The sequence below is a fragment of the Melopsittacus undulatus genome, chromosome 6 (genome assembly GCF_012275295.1).
Source record: "Melopsittacus undulatus isolate bMelUnd1 chromosome 6, bMelUnd1.mat.Z, whole genome shotgun sequence".
NCBI lineage: Eukaryota > Metazoa > Chordata > Aves > Psittaciformes > Psittaculidae > Melopsittacus > Melopsittacus undulatus.
Genome location: NC_047532.1, coordinates 28,894,686 through 28,917,901, shown reverse-complemented (window position 1 = coordinate 28,917,901; position 23,216 = coordinate 28,894,686). Strand labels below are relative to the sequence as shown.

General features: G+C 42.9%; 1 protein-coding gene across 3 annotated transcripts; it reads left to right on the top strand.

Moving 5' to 3' along the window:
* The first annotated feature begins 406 nt into the window (after positions 1-406).
* On the top strand, positions 407-10,315 carry GORAB (golgin, RAB6 interacting). 3 transcript variants are annotated; one of them, XM_031047289.2, is made up of 5 exons: positions 408-590; positions 1,467-1,812; positions 3,922-4,023; positions 5,847-5,987; positions 8,572-10,315. In XM_031047289.2, exons 1-5 carry the CDS (start codon positions 437-439, stop codon positions 9,041-9,043), a joined length of 1,215 nt encoding a protein of 404 aa, XP_030903149.1. In that variant the 5' UTR covers positions 408-436; the 3' UTR covers positions 9,044-10,315. The 3 variants fall into 3 exon arrangements, with proteins under 3 accessions (XP_033920205.1, XP_030903149.1, XP_005147136.2); XM_005147079.3 differs by having other exon boundaries at positions 409-590; positions 1,467-1,800; XM_034064314.1 differs by lacking the exon at positions 8,572-10,315 and having other exon boundaries at positions 407-590; positions 1,467-1,800; positions 5,847-5,991.
* Positions 10,316-23,216: the final 12,901 nt, after the last annotated feature.

Genomic DNA, 23,216 nt, shown 5'->3' with positions numbered 1-23,216 from the left:
ACCTGCTCCTATAACTGCTTAATTACAAATCATAAATGACTAGGGGTTATACGTGGTGATGCTCCTTGAGGCTTGCTCTATCTGGGAGCTGCTTCTCCATTTATACCTCATTAGCGGGAACCCACTAAGCTCTTTATTCTTTGCACTCTCAGGAGCCTCTGAAAGGTGCCCCACGCCCAGCGGGGCTGCACATGCCGTGCGCCGAGCGCCCTGCAGCTGCACCAAAAACTCTGTCCCACCGGCTGAGTGCTGGGACTACTCTACCGGTGAGCAGCAGCTGCAGATAACCCGCGATCTCCGCCCGCGCTCACCTCCGCAGCCGCCCCTTCTCCCCTTGCTTCTTCCCCCTCCCTTCAGTGCGCCATCTCCCAGTCCCGCCCCCATCGTGTTGCCGTACAGGCGCAAGGCTCCGCGGCGTTGCCGGCCAGGGCTGTCTATGGTATTTGCCTGCGGCGAGTGGGCGGCGGTGGTGGGGCAGCCGCGGGCCTTGCCTGCCGGGCGCCCGTCAGCGGAAGGAGGAAGCGTCATGGCCGAAGCCTGGGCTGGCTTCTCGCAGGAGGAGTTGCGGCGCTTACGGGCCCAGCGCCCAGGTACGGACCGCGGCTGGGCTCTGGCGGGGCCGGGGCTCGGGACAGGGCCGGTCGTAGTGCCTGTCCCGGTTAGCGGGGGGCGGCGGTGCTGGGAGCGGCGCGGAGGAGCTTACGGGCCCTCGGCACCCGGTCAACCGCCGCAGCTGCACCTACCTCCCTTCGTCTCCTCAGCCTCCCCGCCCCTCAGTCCCCTACATCCACATCTCTGTCCATCCTTTCAGCTCTTCCAGACCATCCCCACATCAAACACCTCGGGTTCTCCAGGGAGTCCCTTGTTTCCCCCACCCAGTCCCTCGGCCCCTCCTGCTCCCATCTCTCACTGCTCTCGTCTGTCTCCCATCCGGCCCCTCTGTCTCTCAACCCGCAAATCTGATACATTTCCAGATGCTCTAGCTCTTGCGCTGCACCTCCATCTTCCTGTACGCTACTCCACCCACGTACCTAGCCTCCTCTGTGTCTGTCAGCTTGTTCTTCCCTATTCTTCACTTTATAAGCCCCCAGTTTGTCCACTAGTCTGTCTGGCACCTTTAGTCCTAGATCCATCTCTCCATCATTGCTCTAAGAGTCACCTCACTCCTACCTATGGTTCTTCCTTTAGTCTCGTAGTCCAGGCCTCTTCTTATTTCATAGTCACATAGTCCAGGCTTCTTCTCATTTTGAATGTTCAGATCCTTTAAAACTGTTGATTCTTACGCTAACAAAATATTTCAAGGTTCCTGGGTGTACCAATATTTTGCCTTCCCTTGACACCCTGCATGTTTTTTCCTTATGTTGGTTTTGCACCAGTTGGCTTGCCTAGAAAAGCTTATTCACAGAGCGTGTCTTTGATCTTAAGACTTTATTTTAATCTTATTTCTGCCTTTTGTCCATTGATAGATTTGTATGGACCCTCAGAGCAGCAGCATCGACCCCACACTGCAAATAAGAGTCGGAAGCAATCCCTGCGAGAAAAAGCTCTCCAGCAGCAATGCCAGAAGCTGGGACTGCAGGGTGGAGCAGCTTCTGTGCCTCCTGAGCAGTTACTTTCTGTACCAAAACACAAACCTTGTCATCCTCAGCAGCTTGTGCCACCACCTCATCCTCCTTCAGCAGGAGATCAAAGGCAAAATAACAATGGAGACCAGCAGAAGGAAGTGACACTGGTAGATCCCTGTAATGGCAGTAACAGTGTCCAGCCCAACTCCAAAGTGGGAAAAAAGAAAGTGGAATTGTTAGTAAGTTGGTAAAATCAGGTTTATGAAGACTTAGTCTCACTATCATGCTGTATATGCAAGCCAGCAGCCACAACAGAAAGCCCTTTTGGGAGTAGATATGCTCTGATTTGTGTAACTTTGTGTTTCCTTTACAATATTGCTGCAGAACTGTGACTATCAAAAGTCTTGGTAAGGATGTAAAATTTCAGGTTTAAGCAGTTCTCTAGCTTTTATGATTCAAGATGAGACCAATCTCAAGGCTCTCACCCTGTGCATCAGCCAACAGCGACTTGCTTCTGCTTCCCACAGAAGCTTCAAAGTGATATTTGTAAAAGAGAGAAAGGAAAAAGTTCTGAACATGGCTCTCTGGGAGTCTGACTGAATGTGGCAATTACACTAGTTTTAGGAAGGAAGCTGCTGTCTAGCTGCTAGAAAGAGCTGTCATTTCTAGTGGGGGAAATTACTTGGTTTTACCTCTCTATGTTTGTCTTGTCTGTATCCACATGCTAATTTTATTTTCTTCCTCAGCAGGCAAAACAAGATTTGAGGGGCAAAAGGATGAATTCTTTTTCTAGGGCATATGGTTTATTTTTAAAGCACTCTATTTTTAAAACAATGCTGCTGCAGCTTTGAGTTCCTGTGCGGGTCCGAACTTTTCTGCCCAAGATAATCAACAAACACTAGCTAGCCACTAACTTCTTTGCATGATTTGTATTCCCCCAAAACAGGGATGAGCAGCTTTTCAGGTGTGGTGTGCCAGACCCGATGGCTGGTTCGATCTGTCTGTAGACTCTCAGAGGTGACTGAAGGTGCTTCCTCCTGGAGAGGCAGGACTGTGGCAGTCAGCAGCACTTGTGTGGAGAAACAGTACATAGCTTCTCTCAAATTCAAAACTCAAAAGGATCCAGGAGGTTCTGTTTTGCAGAGGTTTACCTTGAGAGGCTGGAGCTGCTGGCCATGCTGCTGCCATTTACCTGATGAGCTCCAGGCTGGAATCACCTACCTGCCAATAGCTGTCCCGTCAGCAGAAGAGCAGCACTTTGAAAAGCAGTGCTAAATTCCCCTTGTGGGTGCAGCTCACAGTAGTACTGGCTGCTCAGCTCCTTCCTCATAGTGGAAAAATACACTGTTTGACTGGGGAAATGATACCTAAAACTTTGCAGAGAGGTTTTCCCTCTGTGGGGAGCAAATGACACTTAATTGCAACAATCACCCCCTGAACCTGCTGAATTAATCTTAGCCTGTGCATTTGAATTTAGTCTTCTGAAAATATTTATATGAAGTTGTAGGAATAGGGTGTTGAGGAGAGCTCTGAAGAGATACTCTTGTGCAGATATGGTTAAAATTAACATAGCTGAGTTACTTGGGTGTTTTTAAGCTAAGCTATTTTTAAACTGAGATTTCTTGAATGAGGATATGAAGAATACAACACGGTAGAAAAGTGGCAAAGCAGGTTTTGTTTCTCCTTAATCCTGCCCAGCTGTGTTGACGTATGTTGTCTCCTCTTGCTTTCCATCCTCTGGGACTAGTTGTATCTCTTAGTAGGTGTAGCCAAGGAAATGGAATCCATATAACTCTTTCCCTGGTGGCAAAACTGAATTCCTGTTCTTCCTTGTTGCTCATTTTCACTGCAACTTATACCAGCCTTTCGTTTGTACCAGTTTAAATATCTGTGGACTGTATTATAAAACAGATCAGTGAAATTACCGGATTTATGGAAAAAACATTTCCAAAAAAGAGGCTGTATTGGCAGACTGAACTAATGGTGACTAGTAGCAAGTCTAGAAACTTGAAACTGCTTCTACCTAGTGGGGAAGCACATTCTTTAAATGAAAAATTCAATCAATTTCTGAAAAAGTGCTCCATGCTCTTTCTTCTAGCAAAGCTGAATTAACCAGCAGCTTACTTGCTTATGGATATTTTTGTTCTGATCAGCAGATTTCATCTGGAAGTGTTTTATTGGTCTGAAAGACTTCTTGCAGATGAGTATTGTTTCCTCAGAAACAAAACCTGTTTATTGTTCCTTTGACATTTTTAGAGTTTACTCTAGGAAATATGATGGTGAATATTTGTGTCATTTGGGGAACAGGTGGAGAAATGAACTTTCTGTTAATTTTAATCTTCTTGTTGATGAGCAGGCAGGAAAAGTCTCGATGGGAAATCCTCCAGCAAGAGCAACGGCTGATAGAAGAGAAGAATAAACGGAAGAAGGCACTCCTGGCCAAAGCTATTGCTGAGAGGTAAGGGGCTATGCTAAACATGGGCTGAGGCTGAGGAAAGGATTACTTTTTATCTGCAATCAGTTGCATATCTTCTGTTTAAATCTCACTTTTTCCTCTTCTCTATGCTCTGTATGTGCTGCTCCACAAATGAGCAGCTGTGATTGACATTTCCCCTTGATGACAAGTGCTGGCTAAGAAGTTGTGACAAGCTTTTCACTCTTCCAAAGCTGCAGCTCGTGCCCAGATGGAAAAGTTATCTCAGAATTTGAGGGTTAACTGACGCTCTTGTACCTGTTAGTAAGGGCGTATTTGGAAGTTGAGCTTGGATGCTCATCCCTGCTCCATTCCTGATTTGTTTTCACTGGATTTAAGGAAAGTTTATTTTATTCCTAACCTATGAAGGGAAATTATAACTATGCCTGTTTGGGCTTTTGACTTATTAGTGTGTGAAAAGTGTTGAAAGGAGAAGATAATTCACTTTAAGAAGGTATCATTGTACCTCTGGCTGATTAGAAATTATAAAAATTCACATGTGCTCACAGTTGTTAACTCTTGCTCTTCAGGGCACCAGACTTTAGCCATTGTACAGGGTTGTCCACCAACACAGTTTAAGACTGAGGGAAGGCAAGGTATGTAGGGAAGTGTATTAGAACAGTTGGTAACACTGTATCAAGGAAGGACGTGTGAAGCTTTCAGACTCACAGTGCTCTCCCAGGTACATATTATGTTCTGTCCATCTAAGTTCTTCGGTAGCACAGGTGAACATAGCCAGTGCTGTGCAGAATATTCTCTTTGGGGTTCTGAGGGTTTTATTTACCTTTGCCAGGGAGAGATAAAACACATTTGATCTGAATCAGTCTAGGACATCAAACATGGGTGTGACCAGGCTGGGTACTTCCTCCTGGAAGCAGAGCATGAGAAAGAGAAGAGGACTTGGGACGTGATAATTACGTCTGACATTCAAAGGCCTTCTTCAGTCTCTCAGCAGTACTATAGGCTGTCTCTTTCTCTCCACCTGCATCAGCTGGTCTAATAATGAGAGATGGTGTTACTTCCTACATATAGAATTGTAGAATGGTTTGGGTTGTAGAAGGGACCTTAAAGATCATAAAGATCACATCTAGTTTTGCTTTCAAGTACTTGCTTTGGGGTCTGAAGCAGTGGCTAAAAAGCATGGTTTCGCTGGTGGTGATGAATGACAGCAAAGTGACCTGGTGTAAAAGCTTATTGAAAGTTACTTAGCTTGTCTGGGAGTAAAATCTGTCAAAGCTTGCTGCCCTTAGCAGCATTTAGTTTTCAGAACTTAGGAATTAATAAGCTGAGTTGAAAAAGGTTGCATAAGGCTTGATTGAAATCCTTTGTGTTTGATGTAAAACTTTCCATTGACTTCATTGGGATTTGGCTAGGCCTTTTGGGAATAATTTTACAAAATGGAAATCAACCTTAGGTTAGGTGACTTTCTGGCCCCTTACTAACTGGGCTTCTTTGAAAGGGGATATTTGTAGGGCTAAATACCCTTCCCCCTCTCACTTCCCCCCCCAAGCCATTTCCTGTTTCCTTACACTGAGAACTACTTAGATACAGCAGCTTCTTGTGTGTTTCCATAGTAAAGAAACACAATCCATTTTAGGCACTTTGATTATAGTCATTACATAATTTTGCCATAGTTCTTTAATAGCAGGCATTTTAGATCCCCATGGATATTAAAAAAGATCAAAAGTCTTAAATCGTAAAGGAGAAATCTTCTCTTAAAGAAGTTAGTTGCTCTGCAGATTAAATGGGGCCTGTTGTGTCAAGAAGATAGGCTTGAAAAGGAAAAAGAAAAGCTCTTCCTTTTACAGATCTAAAAGAACTCAAGCTGAAACAGTGAAACTGAAAAGGATTCAGAAGGAGTTACAAGCTCTGGATGACATGGTGTCTGCTGACATTGGCATCCTGCGGAACCGCATTGATCAGGCCAGCTTGGACTACTCCTATGCCCGGTAGGTGACAAACAGGGAGGAGGGAATAGTCATGCTTGAGTGGAGAGAGAAAATACTGTTTCCTGTCACCAAAACAGTAAGGGAGTTTTGTCATTGTAATAATGTGTACTTAAACTGGTCACAGTCTGGGGGTCTTTCAAATCTTGAGGTAAAAGTATGCTTTTTATTTCCTAATTTTTCCCTTGGAATCTGGAAACTGAAGAGGTTTTCTGACTGCAGACTGTGCTTTCCAGCTTCATGCTGTCACAAGACATACTTTACTACTTTAACTGTGCAGTTGTACATAAACCCTGCTTTACTGTTTCAAGGTTATTTCTTCTCAGGGGGGTAAGAGTTGAGGTTTTTTAAACTCCTAAAAGGAAAGTCCTTTTCAGGGAAACTTGCTTGTCGATGACAGCTCTGGTCCTGTTGGAATCAATGGGACCAATTAAGCTTAAAACATGTAACACTGCTGAAATGCTTCTGGAACTGGGACCAAAAATTGAAGAAAAAAGCAAGCTTTTGGCCTTCACAATGTGCCTTTAATTACTCTGGTTCTGATGAGTTCCTGAAATGCAAGAAATTAATCGGAACACACTATTAGTTGTGGGTAAACCACAACATCAGTAGGTAAACATCGGCATGTTTATGTAGCCATTTAATAAAATGGAAATGTTTGGTTCCAGTTTTTAGTTCACGCTTCAATGTGTTAAATGTGTATTTCTCCTTAGGACTTCTGCTATACGTTGTCCTCAGGCCAACAAACATAGTAATTAGTCTTTGAAAACAAATAGCAGTAGCTAAAAGATAAGTATTTCTTTTGTGTAATTATCATTTGAAATATCTAAGATTAGCTGTTTCAGTAGCTGAGTTCATATTAATACAGAATTTCATACGCTCAAGAGGTAAAACATTTCAGCCTATTTCAGGTTTAAGTCTGATTTCTAAAACCATTAAGTGCTCCTCGAAATTTCCTTACCTAAATTTGGTAATAATTTGTCTATTTGAAATGCTTACTCTCTTAGGAGTGTATAACACAAGTGGCTCTGATGCTTAGAAAACGATTTTTAATGAAGGTAACAAAAGGGCATGCTGGTATGATGATAAACTTTACAAAATACTCGATGACATTCATGAACTTGGCAAGTGTCTTTTTGTGAGGGAGGGAATTGGAAATGTGAGCTAGGTACTTTGGTGTTATAGTTTTTCTGCATTATGAGCCAAAGCTTGTTTACTTTTAATTGGTGTCTTTTTAAGCAGTTTTTTAGTTCTTGCCTTGTATTTTAGGGCTAAAACACAAATAATTTCATTAGGACAAAAAGCACATTATTAAATAGTCCTGAACACATACATAGCTAAGGACATTTGACAATTGCCGTGGAATGCAGTTTTCATAAATATGATATGAAGAATATGTGTGAATTCAGCTCAAAGGTTTAGCTATGCAAAAGCTTCCAGCATAACATTAGTTTTTCCATTTCAGATACCTCAGCCAGGTAAATCTTTACTTTCTTGAGAGGGAAACATAAGTGGGCATCTTCTGCACACTGCAGACATAACCTTTACAGCTGGGTCTGAGTTTTGTGGTTATAACGGAGCATATTTGGGAAGGGGTTTCTATGTCTTATTTCCTTCTGTTTCCCTAAGCAAGGGATTTCTTCTGTCTTCCTGTTGCTTCATTTAACCAGATATTTGAATCTAGTTTTACAAAACATCTGGATTCTTTATTCAACCACCTTAGTTATATTAATTTTATGAATGCTCTGTAAGATACATCATGTAGTCATTGTGCAAAAGCTTTTGCATGTTCCCTTTTCTGATGAGCAAGACTGCATCTCTTTCTACTATGTAAATCACCACATATGGATTCACTGAATGTAGTGGAAGATGCATCACTCATGTGGTCACTAACCGTTAAAGTGCTAGATATTCTGAAGGTGTTAACCTCAACAAATATTTGGAATATTTCTTTTTTGCTATATTTGTGATGACAAGAGGTGCAAATTGGCAGGTGTGTGTTGGGTGGATGCTTACAAGAAAGTTCTACATCTGTTGCTATGCAAAAGTTGTGATAACTATTGATGTCATATGCTGTGTCAATCTGTGCTGCTCATAATTTTTTGAACATACATATGGATGTCTGGAAGGGTAGAATTTTAGACCAGATCTGCATCTGTAGCATCTGTAACTGTTGGGTGGATGGCTGGATTAGAAAAACCACTTGCAGTGTTTCAGTTCTCTAGGTAGGTGTTCGTTAGAATTGTAAAGTACTAGAATTCTGATGGTTTCTTTCTGCTGCTAGTGATGCATCTCTTAAAATAGGCAGTAAAATGCTTGTTCATTATTCAGTCTGTAGATTTCAGACAAGCAAATTAACTCTTGGAATACAGCAGCAGTGGAGAGACTGATGTGTCAAGAGGAGAAGGTCTGATTAATTCACACTTGCTTTCTTCCCGTTTACTAACATAGAAGCATATCATAAATAGCTGGCATAATGCATTGCAGAGCACACTGCATTTCAGGGATGCTTAAAGTATCTGTCAATGTGTCAGATTGTAAAGTGTTTGGAAAATTAACCCACTAGAAATGATTATGATTTTTGCAGGAAGCGGTATGATAAGGCTGAGTCGGAGTATGTGGCAGCCAAGCTAGACCTCCAGCACAAGACAGAGATTAAGGAGCACCTCACGGAGCACCTGTGCACAATCATACAGCAGAATGAACTTCGCAAGGCGAGGAAGCTGGAGGAGTTAATGCAGCAGCTGGAAGTGGAGGCAGATGAGGAAAATCTGGAACTTGAGATAGAGGTGGAGCGGATGCTGCAGCAGCAGGAGGCAGAAGCAGGGAGACAAGCCAGCCAGTCACACAGTCATGCTGGGACAACTAAGGAAAACCTCACTCCCAGTGTTACGGTGCAGGAGAATGAACATGCTAATCATGCTGGTGCTTCTCCTGCTATTTCCGAACAGTTGCTTCAGTCTCAAAACTCCAGTACCAAATCCCTCTCCAATATGGATAGTCAAACTCAGGCAGTAAATGTGACTCCAGGAATCTCCTCAGCTTGTTCTGCTACATGACTTAATATGTTCAGATAAGCCAGCCGGTTATGGCTGATATACTCTCTGCAGGCTTGTGTGCTGTATGTTATCTGGGCTTCTACAGTGCCAGTAATATGCACTTAATTTTTCCTTTAATATGGTTCTCAAATTTTAAAGGTGCCTTTTTTTTCTTCTTCTGCACAAGACTCCCTTTTGGGGTTTACCGTCTGTCATCATCATTTTGGTTTAAGTTCATGTTCTAATACTCAGCTTTTCATGGGGCTTTGTACCTTCCTGAAAGAGGATACTTGGAAGCAAACAGTAAGGCTTTTCCAAAGGCTTTCAACATATTGCTATTACAGATACCTGTTGCAAACAGTGTGCAAGAGGTACATATCTACAGGAGACAACATCACAACTTAGGCTTCTCCTGAACACATTCCACCCCCTGACAACTGCATTAGGATGTTTGTCTTCCTTTGTATCTCTAAGGGATCAGTTTTCAATGTTTTTTAATCCTTTGAAACCCATGTGCTTGCTTTAATTGTCTTCCTAGCTGATCCTCTCTCTTGATTTAAAGGAAATTTGCATGTTGAAGCAAATTGCGAAGTCTTTTGTAATATTTCCTATTTATCACTTTGCCTATTTCTTCCAGATAACACTAGATCAGACAAAAGCTATGTATTGTTCACATTATCTATGAAATCACAGCGGCTATGATTTAGCAAAAATTAGGGGTTACAGTTTAAGACATTGTAGGATATATCATGTAGAAGTAGAAACACACAAGAGAAAGTATGTTACGATTAAAACTGTTCCATTACAAACATTTTTCCTCTGTCATAGTTGCCTCAAAGTTCCAATAATTAGACAGGGATCTTGAAATTAATAATTCCCACAGGATATTGGAATTGAGCCCATTTTCACATAACGTTCAGTGCATTTTCTTGCCTGAAGCGCAAGTGTGTACCCCACAAGAAGTTCATCTGGTTTGTTCTGTTGCCACTGAAAGGCTTTAAGAAGTTATTCCAGGTGGACAAGGTCTCAGGAATTAAAATAGAGGACATAGGCAAACCTCCCATAGACTGATTGCAGCTGCAGACCATGGGGACTGTGTTCATATTTACTTTGTAACAGAGGATGGCTACTTTCATTGTAAAAATGGTTTCTGTAGTACCTGACCTGAACATGTCAGAGTTTATGAATCAGTTACTGAATGATGGCATCAAGTATATAAATGGGACACTTGTATCTATGGCTTTAATAGTGGAAAAACATGTCACTACATTTCATTTTTATTCTATTAATAAATCGGTGCATCTTCTATGCAGTGTGTTTACTTTCAGTTGCGATATCTGACCCTAATACACATATTCAGGATTGTTTTTCCACAGGAGCAGATAAATGACAGAATCAGATACATCCTGTGGCAACTTGCCACTGTGTGAAAGTAAACCCTTGAAAAAGGCCATTCCAAAATATAGAAACGTATGAAGCAAAGACATAGCAGGATATGGTTTGGCAGGAATCTTTTCAACTAACTATGGCCCAAGGCAGCAGTGGAAAATCTCTACTGGTGAGTCCCATACAGAGGAGAACAAGAAATCTGTTTCCTAGCTGCTCACAATCAGGGCTGATTGAAGTTAGAAAACTCCAAAATAACATTTTAGGTATGTATGAAGCATTGCTCTACTGCTGCTGATACACGGCATTCACTGTTACTTTGCTGGAAAATGTAGTCTGAAAGCTAAAGATTTTACTGTATTGTGAGAAAATTGTGACTGACTTCCTTTGCTCTGTCTGCAGTTGCAGAACAGCTTGTAGCAACCTGATTATGGCTTTCAAAACTGGATGTCGGTAAGTGCAATAATAATTTAATTGTACCATTCTTGTTTCCATCCTCTGCAGCTGTCCCCAGTTGCTCCTCAAGTGAGTCTGAGTCCTAGTGGATAGGTCTGTTCCTTGTTACAATTGTATTCAGCCCATCAGGGGACATACGGAAGAGCATCTGACAGAAGAGTTGAATTGTAATGGTGTTTACAGGAAGCACATGCATACATTTTGCATATAATTTGTGGTTCTCTAGTAGGCTAAAATGTGGCTAAAATAGTCCTCCTAAATGCACCTTGTTACCACAGGTGAGGTTACTTTTTGAACTCCTCAAACCAAAAAAGGCAAAAATTTGTAAGTCCAAAGTTCTTTCTGACAACTACTTAAGAATATGAGTTTCCTAGAAAGGGGTAAGTTTATATCCAACAAAACTATTTAGAAACTGAAAGTTCTCATGTGCCATCCTGACAATGCTGGTGCTGTTTCTGCCTGACAGGAAAGATGCTGTTGTTACAATCAGCAGTTTCTGTTCTCTTACAAGTCCCTCATCGAAGTCCTGCCTATTTCTATCTGTCTAACTTCTGAGCTTGCAAAATGAAATGAACTGGCTGGAAGCCACATGAAACAGCCATGTGAAATACAATAGGCAGCCTAACATTTGGTTGCTCTCTCTAGACAGGGAGTGCAAGAGTTAAATTGTTTGATCTGAGTTATGAAGCCTTTCTCTGACATATGATATAAACCACTACCATGGTGTCAGTTCCACTTTGGAAGTTCTCAAATGTTTTGATGGGTGCCAGTATGCCGGTTTAACATTCCCCCTGTGCCGGAGCCAAGCAGTCCAGTCATAATTGTAACAACATGTGTGCTGTTCAGAAATGCCAGGAGATTATTTTGGTGCAACAAGAGGATTGGATTTTTTTCCTTGTTTTAAGGAAGAGAACAGTTGGAATTGAGGCTCTTCAAGCAAAAGCCATTCCTATCTTTGGAGTAGCTGGTAAGTCTAACAGTATTTGTTGCTGCTGTCACTGGAGTGCACTGAAGGTGGGTGTGCTGTCCACTCAGCTGGTATGGGGTATCTCTTCAGAAAAATGGAAAAATTAAAAATTCAGCATAGGTCACAAATGCGTAGGCACATTTTTAAGTGAGGGCCTCTTGCAGGTAGAAGTCTGAATGTGAAGCATGCTGGAGTTGAACACCCATGGCAGGGGAAATAGAGCAACACATGATACCTGACAATAACACTGCAGGGCTTATCACAGGGGACTTGCAATCTGCTGTGGCAATATAGCCATCTCTGTGTTGGGCCACCACATTACCACTATGAGAAAAAGTGGAAAACATTGCTGTATACTGCTGCGAGAATGTTACAAAGCATGTTATAATTGCCCATGTTGCAGTTTGGCCAGGATGTTGAGAGTAACACTCCCTCCTCTGTCAAGAAGTGTTTAAATGAGCACAGATGGTCATAGCTCAGCCTGGGGTTCCCATGAATGTCCAGTGCATGGTGTAAAACACTTGAACAATCCCCAGTCTGATTGTATATCCAGCCAGATGAAGTTGGGCTCTAAAGAGGTTTCAGCTTACAGTAGCTATCTGGGGAGAGACTCACGCTCTCTCTCAACTATTCTTCCTAATACCTTCTGTGATGCAATACTGTCTTCCATTTGAGCCTGTATCCCACCTGAACTGAATGAGGAAAAATTAGTAACAATGAAAAGCAGTGACTGGCCTAGTGGTTGGGGGTACTGTGTTTCCCCACCAGCTGTATTAAAACTATGCTAGAAAGGATTGTTCATGGGACAGTTTTACTACTCTGAGGAGGTTCTGGAACCAAAGAAGGGGCAGAGCACTACTGAACTGTCTCAGGTGTTGAGATTCCTTCCGTTCTGCCTTTTCTGCTTAGGACAGCAGGATCTATAGACTTTTTGTTCTTAACATCCTTTTGTCAAGGTTCAAATCTAGATAAAACCCCCTGTGACATAATTTTCTCAGCCTGAGGCCTGTATTTTACCAGATCCCCCTCATGTGGGATCTTTGAGTATCTGTGAGTCCTGGACTGAGTTTGGTACTTTTGTGTGATTCTGTGTAAACATAGCATCTTCTCTGCTCCACTCTTGTTCATGCTATAGTTGTGTATAAAGGTTCATGCAGTTGCTGAGAGCTAGATAAAATTTATCTGCAGGCCTGATCCAATCCAGAAATTGTATGTTCAACACTTTGGTATTATTTCATGGTCTGTTTTCTGATTCTGTGGATATAGGTGTGGTGTGCAAGAGACAAAGGGTTTTGCCAGTGGCAGTGCAAACAGGGTGTAGAGATGTGGGCTGGTATTGTAGAAACCACATGTTTGTTAAGTGCCCTATTTAGGCTAGTCTGCATGGTCCTATTAAAGCGAGTGTTGGCTCCTTTGATGGGGCACGAGACTGGTTTCTTTCATCATTTCCCCTGATTTATGCCCCAGCAGCAAACTTCTACGTCAGTGGGGAAAGACCAAGTAATGAGAAAAGTTAGCCAAGCCTCACCCCCTCAGCATGATAGGACATTAGATCCTTCAAATCCTTGCCTTTGGCAGCCTGTTAGTTACAGGGTTTAAATCATGCCTTTTAAGATACAGGTAGAGACACTAAAAAGCTTGGGCCTTTCTGAATTAGGGCCTGGGTTGTGTAGTTAGAGTCATTTTCTCAATTAGCTAAACATAAATCAGTATAACAAGGTGGTTGGGAGCACTGGGCAGGTTTAGTAACTTGTCTCGCCTGCCTCTGTCCATACCCTCCCACCTGCTTGTTTGGCTGATCAGTGAGTGATTTTAATTTTCCACACTGCTAGATCTGAGCAGTGGGCTTTAATGTCTGAATTGGCTTTCACACCTGGCACATGTGTGCAAGAGGTGAGAACTGGGAGAAATTGCTCTTGCACAGTAAGTAAAGCAGGCCTCATGTGACAGAGATCTGACAGTGCCAGCATTCTATGCCACACCATCCTTCAGAGGACGTGGACAGTGTCCTGTTGAATAGGCAATGGTGCTTAGAAAGTCTAGCAGCAGTAGAGATGCTGTTTGCTGTTGTATCTGCAATGCCAGGGCATTGCATTTGTACTTCAGAGCTGGGTAGCAAATGTCTGACTCCCTTTTCCAGTGCTATGCTATGTAAGGGCTGTGCTACTTTCTGGAGACTGTTGGATGATTGAGATGGGACAGGTTGCCTTGCAAGCCCTGTTGAGCCCAGTCATCTGGAGGAGAGCTGGGATCCATCTGAGCAGGTGGTAAGGCAAAAGCCTGGAGATTCGTCACAGCAGAGAATGAAACCCCAAGTACTGGAAGATCCTGGTTTGTGCCTAGTGATGCCATTGAAGTAGATACAAATCATCCAGCATGAAAGCTGCAGTGCTAGGGACACCTCTTTAGTCTTGCATTTTGCAGAATGGGGGAGGATGTGGAAATTAATTAATAAATAATTGATTAATGTGGCTGAATTAAGGAACAGAATCATTGTTGACCCAGACCATGCATGGGCTGAAACTGTGGCTCTTCCTGAGTCTGGTTGCAAGGGTTGTAGCCAAGTTAGATAAAAGCACCCAAACCAGCCTTAATTGTATTGTGTGTAATTAAAATGAAACATGGGTCATAAATAAATCTCTGTATCACAGGGACTCTTTAACTTTCCCCCTGTAAGGTTTCTTGTTTTTCTCTGAAGCAGTTGGTAGCACTGGTGAGGTATCTGAACATAGAATCCTCTGCTATGACTCTCATGTTCTTGTTATCAGTGCTGATTGTGCCCTTCAGATGTCTTTCTGACATTTCTTTTCTCTGTGGTGCAGAGTAATGGGTCTTTGTTCTAGTTTGCAGGCATTACCTGATAATGCACGGCTAAACTGAGCCCAAGATCTCAGTCTACTTGTGTATTGGAAAGGCATTGCTCTGACTTCACTGTGGCTTGGGACTCTTACACAAATAGTGCAACAGGTTTCTATTAGAGCAGCAGCAGTCAAGGTCTCACTGACCTGCATCAGGAGCAGCTCCACATGCATAATTGCTGACCATATGTTGCTTCTGCACCAGTACCTAAATGTCCTGAAGGAGACCCCACTGAGTTATTTCACATACACAGCTTCCTCCTTCAAAGAGCCAGTAAAGGAGATAATAGAACAAAGGACAGAGTCACCCCATGAACTTCAAGCTCAGCAATGTCATGAGGTGTCTTGCTAGTAATCAATATCAAGTGAGGACCTGGCTGCACTCCAGTCACAAGGTCCGACAGCACTCTTCAGCTACCTACCACATAGGTAAAGGGCAGATGACCATGACCATTGCTTCCACATGGTTGTGAACCACCATGTCCCCAGGAGAGCTGGCTACAAAGAAGATGAAGACTACCTTTTTACAAGGAGTCACATGGGAAAGATTGAGGAATAATGGGTACAAGTTACCCCCAAGGAGATTCCAATTGGACACTAGAGGAAAATACTTCACACTGAAAACAACCATCTCTCCAGGGATGTGGTGCACTCCCCAACATTGGACACTTTTAAGATTTGGCTATACAGGATGCTGGGTCATCTATTCCAGGTCATGCTTGCCAAGAAAGGTTGGACCAGATGATCCTTGAGGTCCCTTCCAACCTGGTATTCTAGGGATGGAGAGCCCTGGGAGTCATTCCTAGGCAGCAGACAACAGAAGGTCACTGTTGGTGCGACTTCTTCACTAAAGGCTAGAGCTAGGTATCTAGCAGATGGTGTCTCAGCAAGCCATGGTTATCTTCCTTACTTTCTCCATGTGGAAGAAACATGTTGCACTACCACAGCCTTAGGAGGTACCTCATCATCAGCCCAGCAGGGGTACCTCACTAATCTGTGCATGGTATGGCTGAAAAGGCACAAACTGGCTATCCTTCAGATTGTTAATTTGGGCAACAAATTATAATGCCATTGGAGGCTCATGCTGTGAGCCTGTGCTGGAGTCTGTTGAGTATGCTCACTGCCTTTGCAACATGAGCTCACTGAAGTGAAACAGCCATGTCTTTGCAGGCTCAAGTCACTTTTCCCATTCCAGAGTAGACAGGTTCTCTGTTCCAGGGAGGGGTTAATTCAATTCAGACATCATATTCTTCAAAGTTGCCCAATTTGGATCTGGATTAGGGTTTTGAGTATCACCAAAACCCTGCATCATGTTTTGAGTAGTTCTGTAGCTGTTTAGGTGATGACTCTTGTTGCTGATTGTGCATATTTCATACTCCGTAGTGCTGATGATGTCCTAGTGGTTGTGTCTCTGGTTTTGCTGTCGTGTGAGCTTCAAGTAGTCCCGTGTTTTGGTGGTTAGCCTCATGGCAGAGAAGATGATGCTGTTAGCATGAGGATGTGCTCATAAAATACCAGGTCCATTTCAGCATTTTTCTAACATGCTTCTCTGATTCTCCATGAAGAATATCTTGCAGCTGTTTTAAAACATCATGCCTGGTTCCCTGCAGGATTTTCTTCTTGCTTCCAGATCTCCCCACCACAACCACCCTTTCTGCTAAAATACCAATTGTTTTCTTTTCTGCATTTGTCAAATCAAAATATTTAGCAATGGACTTTTCTCCATGACATCCCACTGCATCCCCTCACTACTGTGGAGTGTTCATCAGTCTCATTGACATTAACCAGTTTTGCAGGAAACCAGCACTGCCAAGCAGGCAGGCTCTTGCTCCTGGACTTGCTCAACATATTTGGTATTGCCAGTGACAGTCCCTCTGTGAGTCTCTTAGGGATGATGCTCTCACTGGCAGAACCTGGGAAACTATAAGAAATTATTTTCCTTATCCTGGCCATTGCACTTGGGCACTCATGATGATTCTTTCTTGCCTTGACATCCACAAAGCTATATCTGCATTTCATAGTGGAGGAATCATGTACACTTTTCAAGGTCTAGTCCATCTCTTTTTTCCCCAACTGCCTGCAGCACTGGAGTCATCCACCTCTCAAACCATCCTAAGACCCCAATAAGTTTTCTCCTTCTGTCTAACTAGTTTCCCTTCTTGCCTCTAGCAGCTGCCAAGGGTCATCAGTCCTCCATGATAAGGAAATAATCAGGGCTTTTTAAGGCAATCAGGCTGAGCAGAATGCGAGGGAGTGCAAGGTGGTACTGGAAGTGTTTTGATTCATAGAATTAAAACTCAGTAGCACTAAACTTGCAGCCAGTTTCAGAAGCTTACATCCCTATTGCTCCTTCCACTTCTCACAGGTTTTGGGGTTATCCACATTCACCATTACACCTTAAATGCTTGCACTCAGAAATCTTTGCTTTTAGCTACTGTGTCTGTGACCCCAGAGGTGGCTGTTTTGAGTTGATCACCTCTAGAGAGGTGACAGATGATAACCCATCTGGGCATTCCTGGAGAGAGCCAGAGGGAGATTTCCTGATGAGGGTGAGTGCTGGGGAAGGCATTTGGGATGGCTGCAATCCATGAACACATCAAAGGTGCAAATGGCTTTTATCAAGAGGCCGTAAACCTTTAATCCAAAGTCCACTTTCATGTATTTGCCACATATTTGAAAGGGAGCTGATTTCAGAAGTGCTTTCGAGTGTTTTAAAAATTCTCCTGGATCTTTGTCTTGTAACTCTCTCCACTCTGGAAACCTGATGCTTTTGTTTCTGGGGTACCAGATGTTTGGGACTCATGACTATAGGGAGAGTGAGAATTGAAACCATTTCTAAACCTCTTCTGAAAGACGGGCACAAATAGTTTTTTTCCTAGCTCTAAACCCCAGAAAAACTCAAATTTTTTATTTTTTTTTTATTTTTTTTTAACCACAGATCACACTTGCACAAATACCACCTCCTCAGGCAGAAAGTGAGACATCTTCCCATTCATTTGGCAAAAATCCCTCATTTCCAGCTCAGCAAGGCTGCAAGACACCAGACCTTTAGTATCCTGGGGTGCTTGCCTCTAGTGTGGAGTTTTAGGCCGGTCCTGTTTTGCTGGAAGAAATCTAACATTAGTGTGGAAAACGGGAGCAATTCCCTGGCAAGATCACAGGAACTGTAGCTTTTCTCGTTTTCTTTCTTTTTTTTCTGCAGGAGAGTCAAAACATCGCTGCTTTCATTTGGAAAGGGCAAGTGACTTTCCCATGCCGTAATACCCAGCAAGTGTTGAGAGAATGTGGTTACATAAAACCATATTTTTAATGCAACCGACAGACTGTCTTGAGAGCTAAGTGGTTTTTGACAGTTTTTATGCACCTGCTAATTCAAAGCTCTTAACATGTGCCAGTTAAAAAGAGCCAGGCACTAAAACATCTACCCTGTGGACGGCAGGGGCTCAGCTGCACACCAGAGCACAGAGAATCCATGCAAGGTAGAAACTTGACTTCTCTTACAGGACTGACTGGTACACAACTAACTCAACTCAGAGCTATTGTTTCCTGGTCCTGCTTGGCCTTGGAGATTTCTGCTTCTGCTTCACACCTGAAGAATGGCTGATATTTGAGTTTATTCTGTTTGCTTTTCCCAGTTATAGCAGTTATCAGAAAGAAAAGATGCCAAACATCCTGTCAGGACTATATCCTTAAAAGGGATGTACTGACAATACCTTCCCAGGCTCCTCTACTAAATTTGTGCCTCCATGTTTTCTGGATAGTGAGATTGCTTCTCATAATCAGTGCTGAGACAGGCATTGGCAAAGCCCAGATGGAAACCTGACACACAATTCTCCAGTGTGTCTGCTCAGGTATTGCCTCTGCAGTCACTGCATGCTCAGAGGAGGTACATGGTCTGTTTAGACACAGCCTTGCTGTCAGTAACATAAAGTAAGGCCTGGAAGTCCTCCTCTTCTAAAATTTTCCTTCCTACCCACCCCTTCAGTAAACTCTTAATTTAGAGATTTTCTCAGGATCACTTTAAACCTTGCACAATGAGTTCTTCCTTTTTCCTTCCTAGGGCTTTCCCTCTGTGCCCTATCTGCTCGTATCCCATCTCCACAGAATTTTGGCTGGCTGCCCACACTGTGGGTCAGCTGATGGCCTCATCCCTGTAGAGAAAAGCTTAGAAACTCAGCACCATTTAATATTAAAAAAGAAAAGAAAGAAAGAACAACAAGCAAACCTGAAGGCAGATACAAGAATTCAAGAAAGCTTGAGAATTTTGAACATTTGCATTCGCTGACACAGGAGTTTCTGTGGAAAAAATGATCAGCTAACTCTGAAACCAAGAAGCCACTCAATTTTTGTGCAAGCCGAAGGCAGTTACGACTGTGCATTTGGGATGTGTTTCCATGTAAGCTGGGGGATAGCATGCCACTGCCACTTTCCTGCTGTATAAACTTAATCAAGCTTAGTCAAGCCCTCAGCTGATAACTGAATTGCTTTCAGGAGATGGGGCTGTAGCACTTCTAGACCCTTCTTTGATCTCAGGGCCAAGAGGCATGATAACAGTCTGTAGTGTTGGACTCAAAAGAATTGTGACACAGCAAAGGTGTGTGAGGTCCAGGGACAGTTGTCCCATACGGTTGGAGATACGAGTTGGAGAGGGAGGGAAAATTGCCCTGGTTTCATTTTCATGGCTGGCCTGTTGGAGTGTCTAAGGTAAGCTGTGGCATACATTCTGAGGTGGAGGTGAATCCAACACTGCTATCTTACCTGGATTACAAGCAGGCAGCAGGTTTGCCTGTGGCAATGGAGGAAACAGGTGATGGCTCTCAGCCCAGCTGAAGGGGAAGGTGCTCTCAAAGGACACAAGAACACATATTTGGAGGACAAGTGTGCCTTGGTACATCCTGCATGTTGAGCCCTATCTGAGGAGATCACTGCAAGATGCCCAGTGGAGCTGGTGGGACATGGATGGCATGTGTGATGTCTGTAGCCCAAGGTGGAGAAAGCCCTGCTAGGGCCTAACCTTGGGCACAGCGGGTGTGCTGGATTTGCATGCTGCATGATGTAGAGCCTCGGGTTAGTGGGGTCCTCCCTCAAATTACAGCTCCACTAACCTGGACAGCTGGCCCTGAGTGAGGTCTAGTGTCAAGAGCAGATCAAGGGCTGCTTGTCTCATACACTGCTCAGAGCTGATGGTTGGGACTCTGCTGCTGGGTGGTTTTCTGTAGTGGTGCTGAATATTAGTGTTCTTTCTTGCATCTCTGCTAAGAGGCATAAACCTCATTCCTTACAGGCTCTATTTTTAAGCCTGATTGCCAAGAGAAAACTCATCATTAATAACCTGTCAGGATGGTATTAGTATCTCTGAATGCTGCATTTGAGCTTGAACTGACAGGAAGGTCTTTTTAAGAGAGAAACACTAGATGAAGGCTTGTCAGGGCAATAGATGGGACTAGGACTCCACATCATTAACACTTAGTCTGTGTATTGCAAAATCACCTGGCACAACAAATATGATCCAGGTCAGGTGTGTGTACACTGTTGCTTTGTGTTGAATTAGCTAGAACATTGGCTTCATGTTTTACATTGGCTGCAGGAAGACATATGATACCTCATCTGGCATGAATTCTGTTGGACTAAAGTTGCTCCACAACAATTCAGAGGATAAATTTGACTAGGCAGAGTGGTATATACTGCATCAATGTTTTGCTGTATGGGGTCACAGCAGTTTTAATCCAGTCCTGAGTACCCTCAAACAAAACTTTCTATCTCAGTACTGCTTAACCTTCCAGATATGTGTGATGCTCATGGGGGATGTTTCCTTGAAGAAATGTGAGCTCTGCTCATGCTGGAAGGTTAGTGTTATTTCTTAGATTGCTTCTTTAGTAGCTTCTGTGTGAGGACTTGACCTGTAGACTATGTGTTTTCAGGGTGCAACTTCTGAGCAAGACTAAACTGCAGGTGAGCTGACCTGTTCTGAAATGACAGAATGGGAAAAGATCTCAAAATGTCCTGTAACTCATAGCCACAACCTAGTCCACCCTGTCTGTACTGACAAAGAACTGTCCAATAGTTTCTGTAGCCTGCAGCAATGGAGAATCTGTCTGTCACCCGTAGAAGGTTACTCCAAGGTCTAACTGGAAACTACACTGCTGCAGTTTAAACTTGGGTATTCTTGCCCCATCAACTGTGTTTGAAGAGAATGTTTTTTCCAATTCACAACGCACAACTCTTCCTGTGTTACCCTTTAAAGCATTTGCACAGCAGGCTCTGCAGTGAGACAGGGAGTGAAATATGCATGGTGGGAAGCATCCAAAAGTTGCTCAGATCTGCATTGAGTTTCCAACACTAGTCAAGCCATCTGTGACTCATCGTCATGCTTGTGCATCAACTCATGTAGATATCCTCAGAGCAAGCAAAGCCCTGGATCACTGCTTGCTCGCATGGACAACAGCGTTGTGTTTCACTGTTGTTGTTCTCATGAGGGCACAGGGTTATGATGTAAGATAAGTTCATAAGAAAAGTATGGTGGGGTGGTTATTTGCTGCAATATTCAAACTCAGAAACATGCTCAATTTGCAACTACAAGAAAATGATACGAGTCATAATTCTAGCTGAGAGCCTAACTACTTTCAAAAACATGTTGTCTCTCTTTCCATCTGATTTAAATTTGAGAACCACTCCATGTCCTAAAACTGAATGATTTTATCAACTCTTCACCAGCCAGAGTATGTGATGACAGATTTTTTGATCAAACTGAAGAACAACTTTGCTGAGAGATCTCCCAGTTTTTATCCATCTGAGAAGCCCAGATGTTTCCTTAGAATCTCCTCATCCTTTCACTACCAAGGTGGGTTGCTCTGAGTGCAAAACAGCTTTCTAGGCCGGAGAGAAAGGGGAGGCTGAAACACAGCCTCCGGGTCAAGCTTAGAGGTAGAAGTTTATTTCATTAAGCTCAAAGAAGATGTGTAAATTACTTAATTATTTAAGAGTGTGCTAACTTCTTCTTAAGTTAGAAGCATTGTTCATTAAATGTGCAAACTTCATTTAGGATGCTAAACCAGTTATATTAACTTTATTGCTTAAGAATGTGCAGAGTGAAATAAAATAAGCCTTTTTTCTGGTATGCTTTTCTTTAGAGAACTTCCTGAAAAGCCGAACTTCCCTGGATCGATGACTGTGCACCATCTTACAGCCAAAAAGCACTTGGCAGAAAGGTGATGCAAATGTGACCCTAAGCATCAGAAGGCAGCAAAGTAGTTGAATGCTGATGCGCTTTTCTCAGCTGCTGCTGACAGATTGATTTCCAGGGCAGATGGAATAGCTGATCTATCTTGGAAATGGTTTTCCTTTCCACAGCCATGTGCAGTAATGAAAACAGCAATTTCCAGTGGTACTTTCTGCCCAAGAGTAGATCCATGGTGAACTTCATATCCCTTCATTTAAAGTATCTCTGAGTCCAAACTGGACAGCTTGTTTCCCTCTAAAATCAAGCGGCATATTTGGAGTATGGCTTATCCTAAGGACCTTGGGCTGGAATTTCTCACTGTTGGCTATATAGGGAGTCGTGATGAGTGACTTCAGCATTATAGGAATTTCCCAGTTCAGAAGGAAATTGAGTAGCCAGATCTGCAGTGAGAGCTGTACTATCTACTCCTTAGAGTTTCTAGCCAGCCATGTCCTGCGGTGAATGATTGGACCTGGATGAATAAAGGATGTTTTGTACTGTGGTCAGATTTAGATACCTGAGGGAGGTGACTAAGAAATGAAGCAATTCTGTTTGTTTTGAACCAAAAGAGTCTTAAGAAAAGGAAAAAAATAAAATAAAATAAACCAGAAATATTGAGGCAACCTAGGACATGGTGTTTGATCTGAAACACAATGTTCCATTTTACAGTTTAATTTCATTTTTTTTTCTAAAGTCAGGCTTTTCAATAAAACCTCCAAAAGGCTCATTTCAGAAACACCTACATGAAGTCAACCTCTTTGCTCTGAAAACACTTTGGAATGAAATGTTTTGAAGTTTTAAAAAGAGCCTCCTGTATTAGGCTTGTTGGTTTTGTTTGTTTTTTTGGCAAAATGTGCTTGTCAAATTCAGCCCAACTTTGTGAATGGTTTATGTCCCTCCAAAATTAAACTCTGGTCAAAGTTACTGTTCATTGCACAAATTCACCCACTGTATCTATGAATCCGCCAAGGGCAAAACGGAGTCTGTGATTCAACCCGGAGCTGTTCCACCTCCTTGGAACCAGGGAGGAGAACCCAGGGCGTTTTCATAAAGGAAGCAATTCAGCTCTCAGTAATCAAAGCCCAGGTCTTGCTTCCTTTCCAAGGGCATCTGGAGTCCCCTTGCTGCAAGTGGACCAAATTCCCATTGTCTCTATGAGGAGGTAAAGCACATCCTACCAAATGAAGGAAATAGAAGTTCACAGGAAGAAATGACCCAAACCCCTTTTATTTATCTGTTTCCAAGAAAAAATATGAGCATGAGACATGAGGTTACTTTTCAGGCACTTTCTAATGACTTGGATGATCC

What these genes read in the sequence shown, in the direction of transcription:
- GORAB (XM_031047289.2), top strand. Translation starts at nt 437, where the DNA reads ATGGTATTTGCCTGCGGCGAGTGGGCGGCGGTGGTGGGGCAGCCGCGG. An exon ending in GTGGAATTGTTAGTAAGTTG is followed by an intron (nt 1,813 to 3,921) that starts GTAAAATCAGGT and finishes GTTGATGAGCAG; the next exon opens with GCAGGAAAAGTCTCGATGGG. An exon ending in GCCAAAGCTATTGCTGAGAG is followed by an intron (nt 4,024 to 5,846) that starts GTAAGGGGCTAT and finishes TTCCTTTTACAG; the next exon opens with ATCTAAAAGAACTCAAGCTG.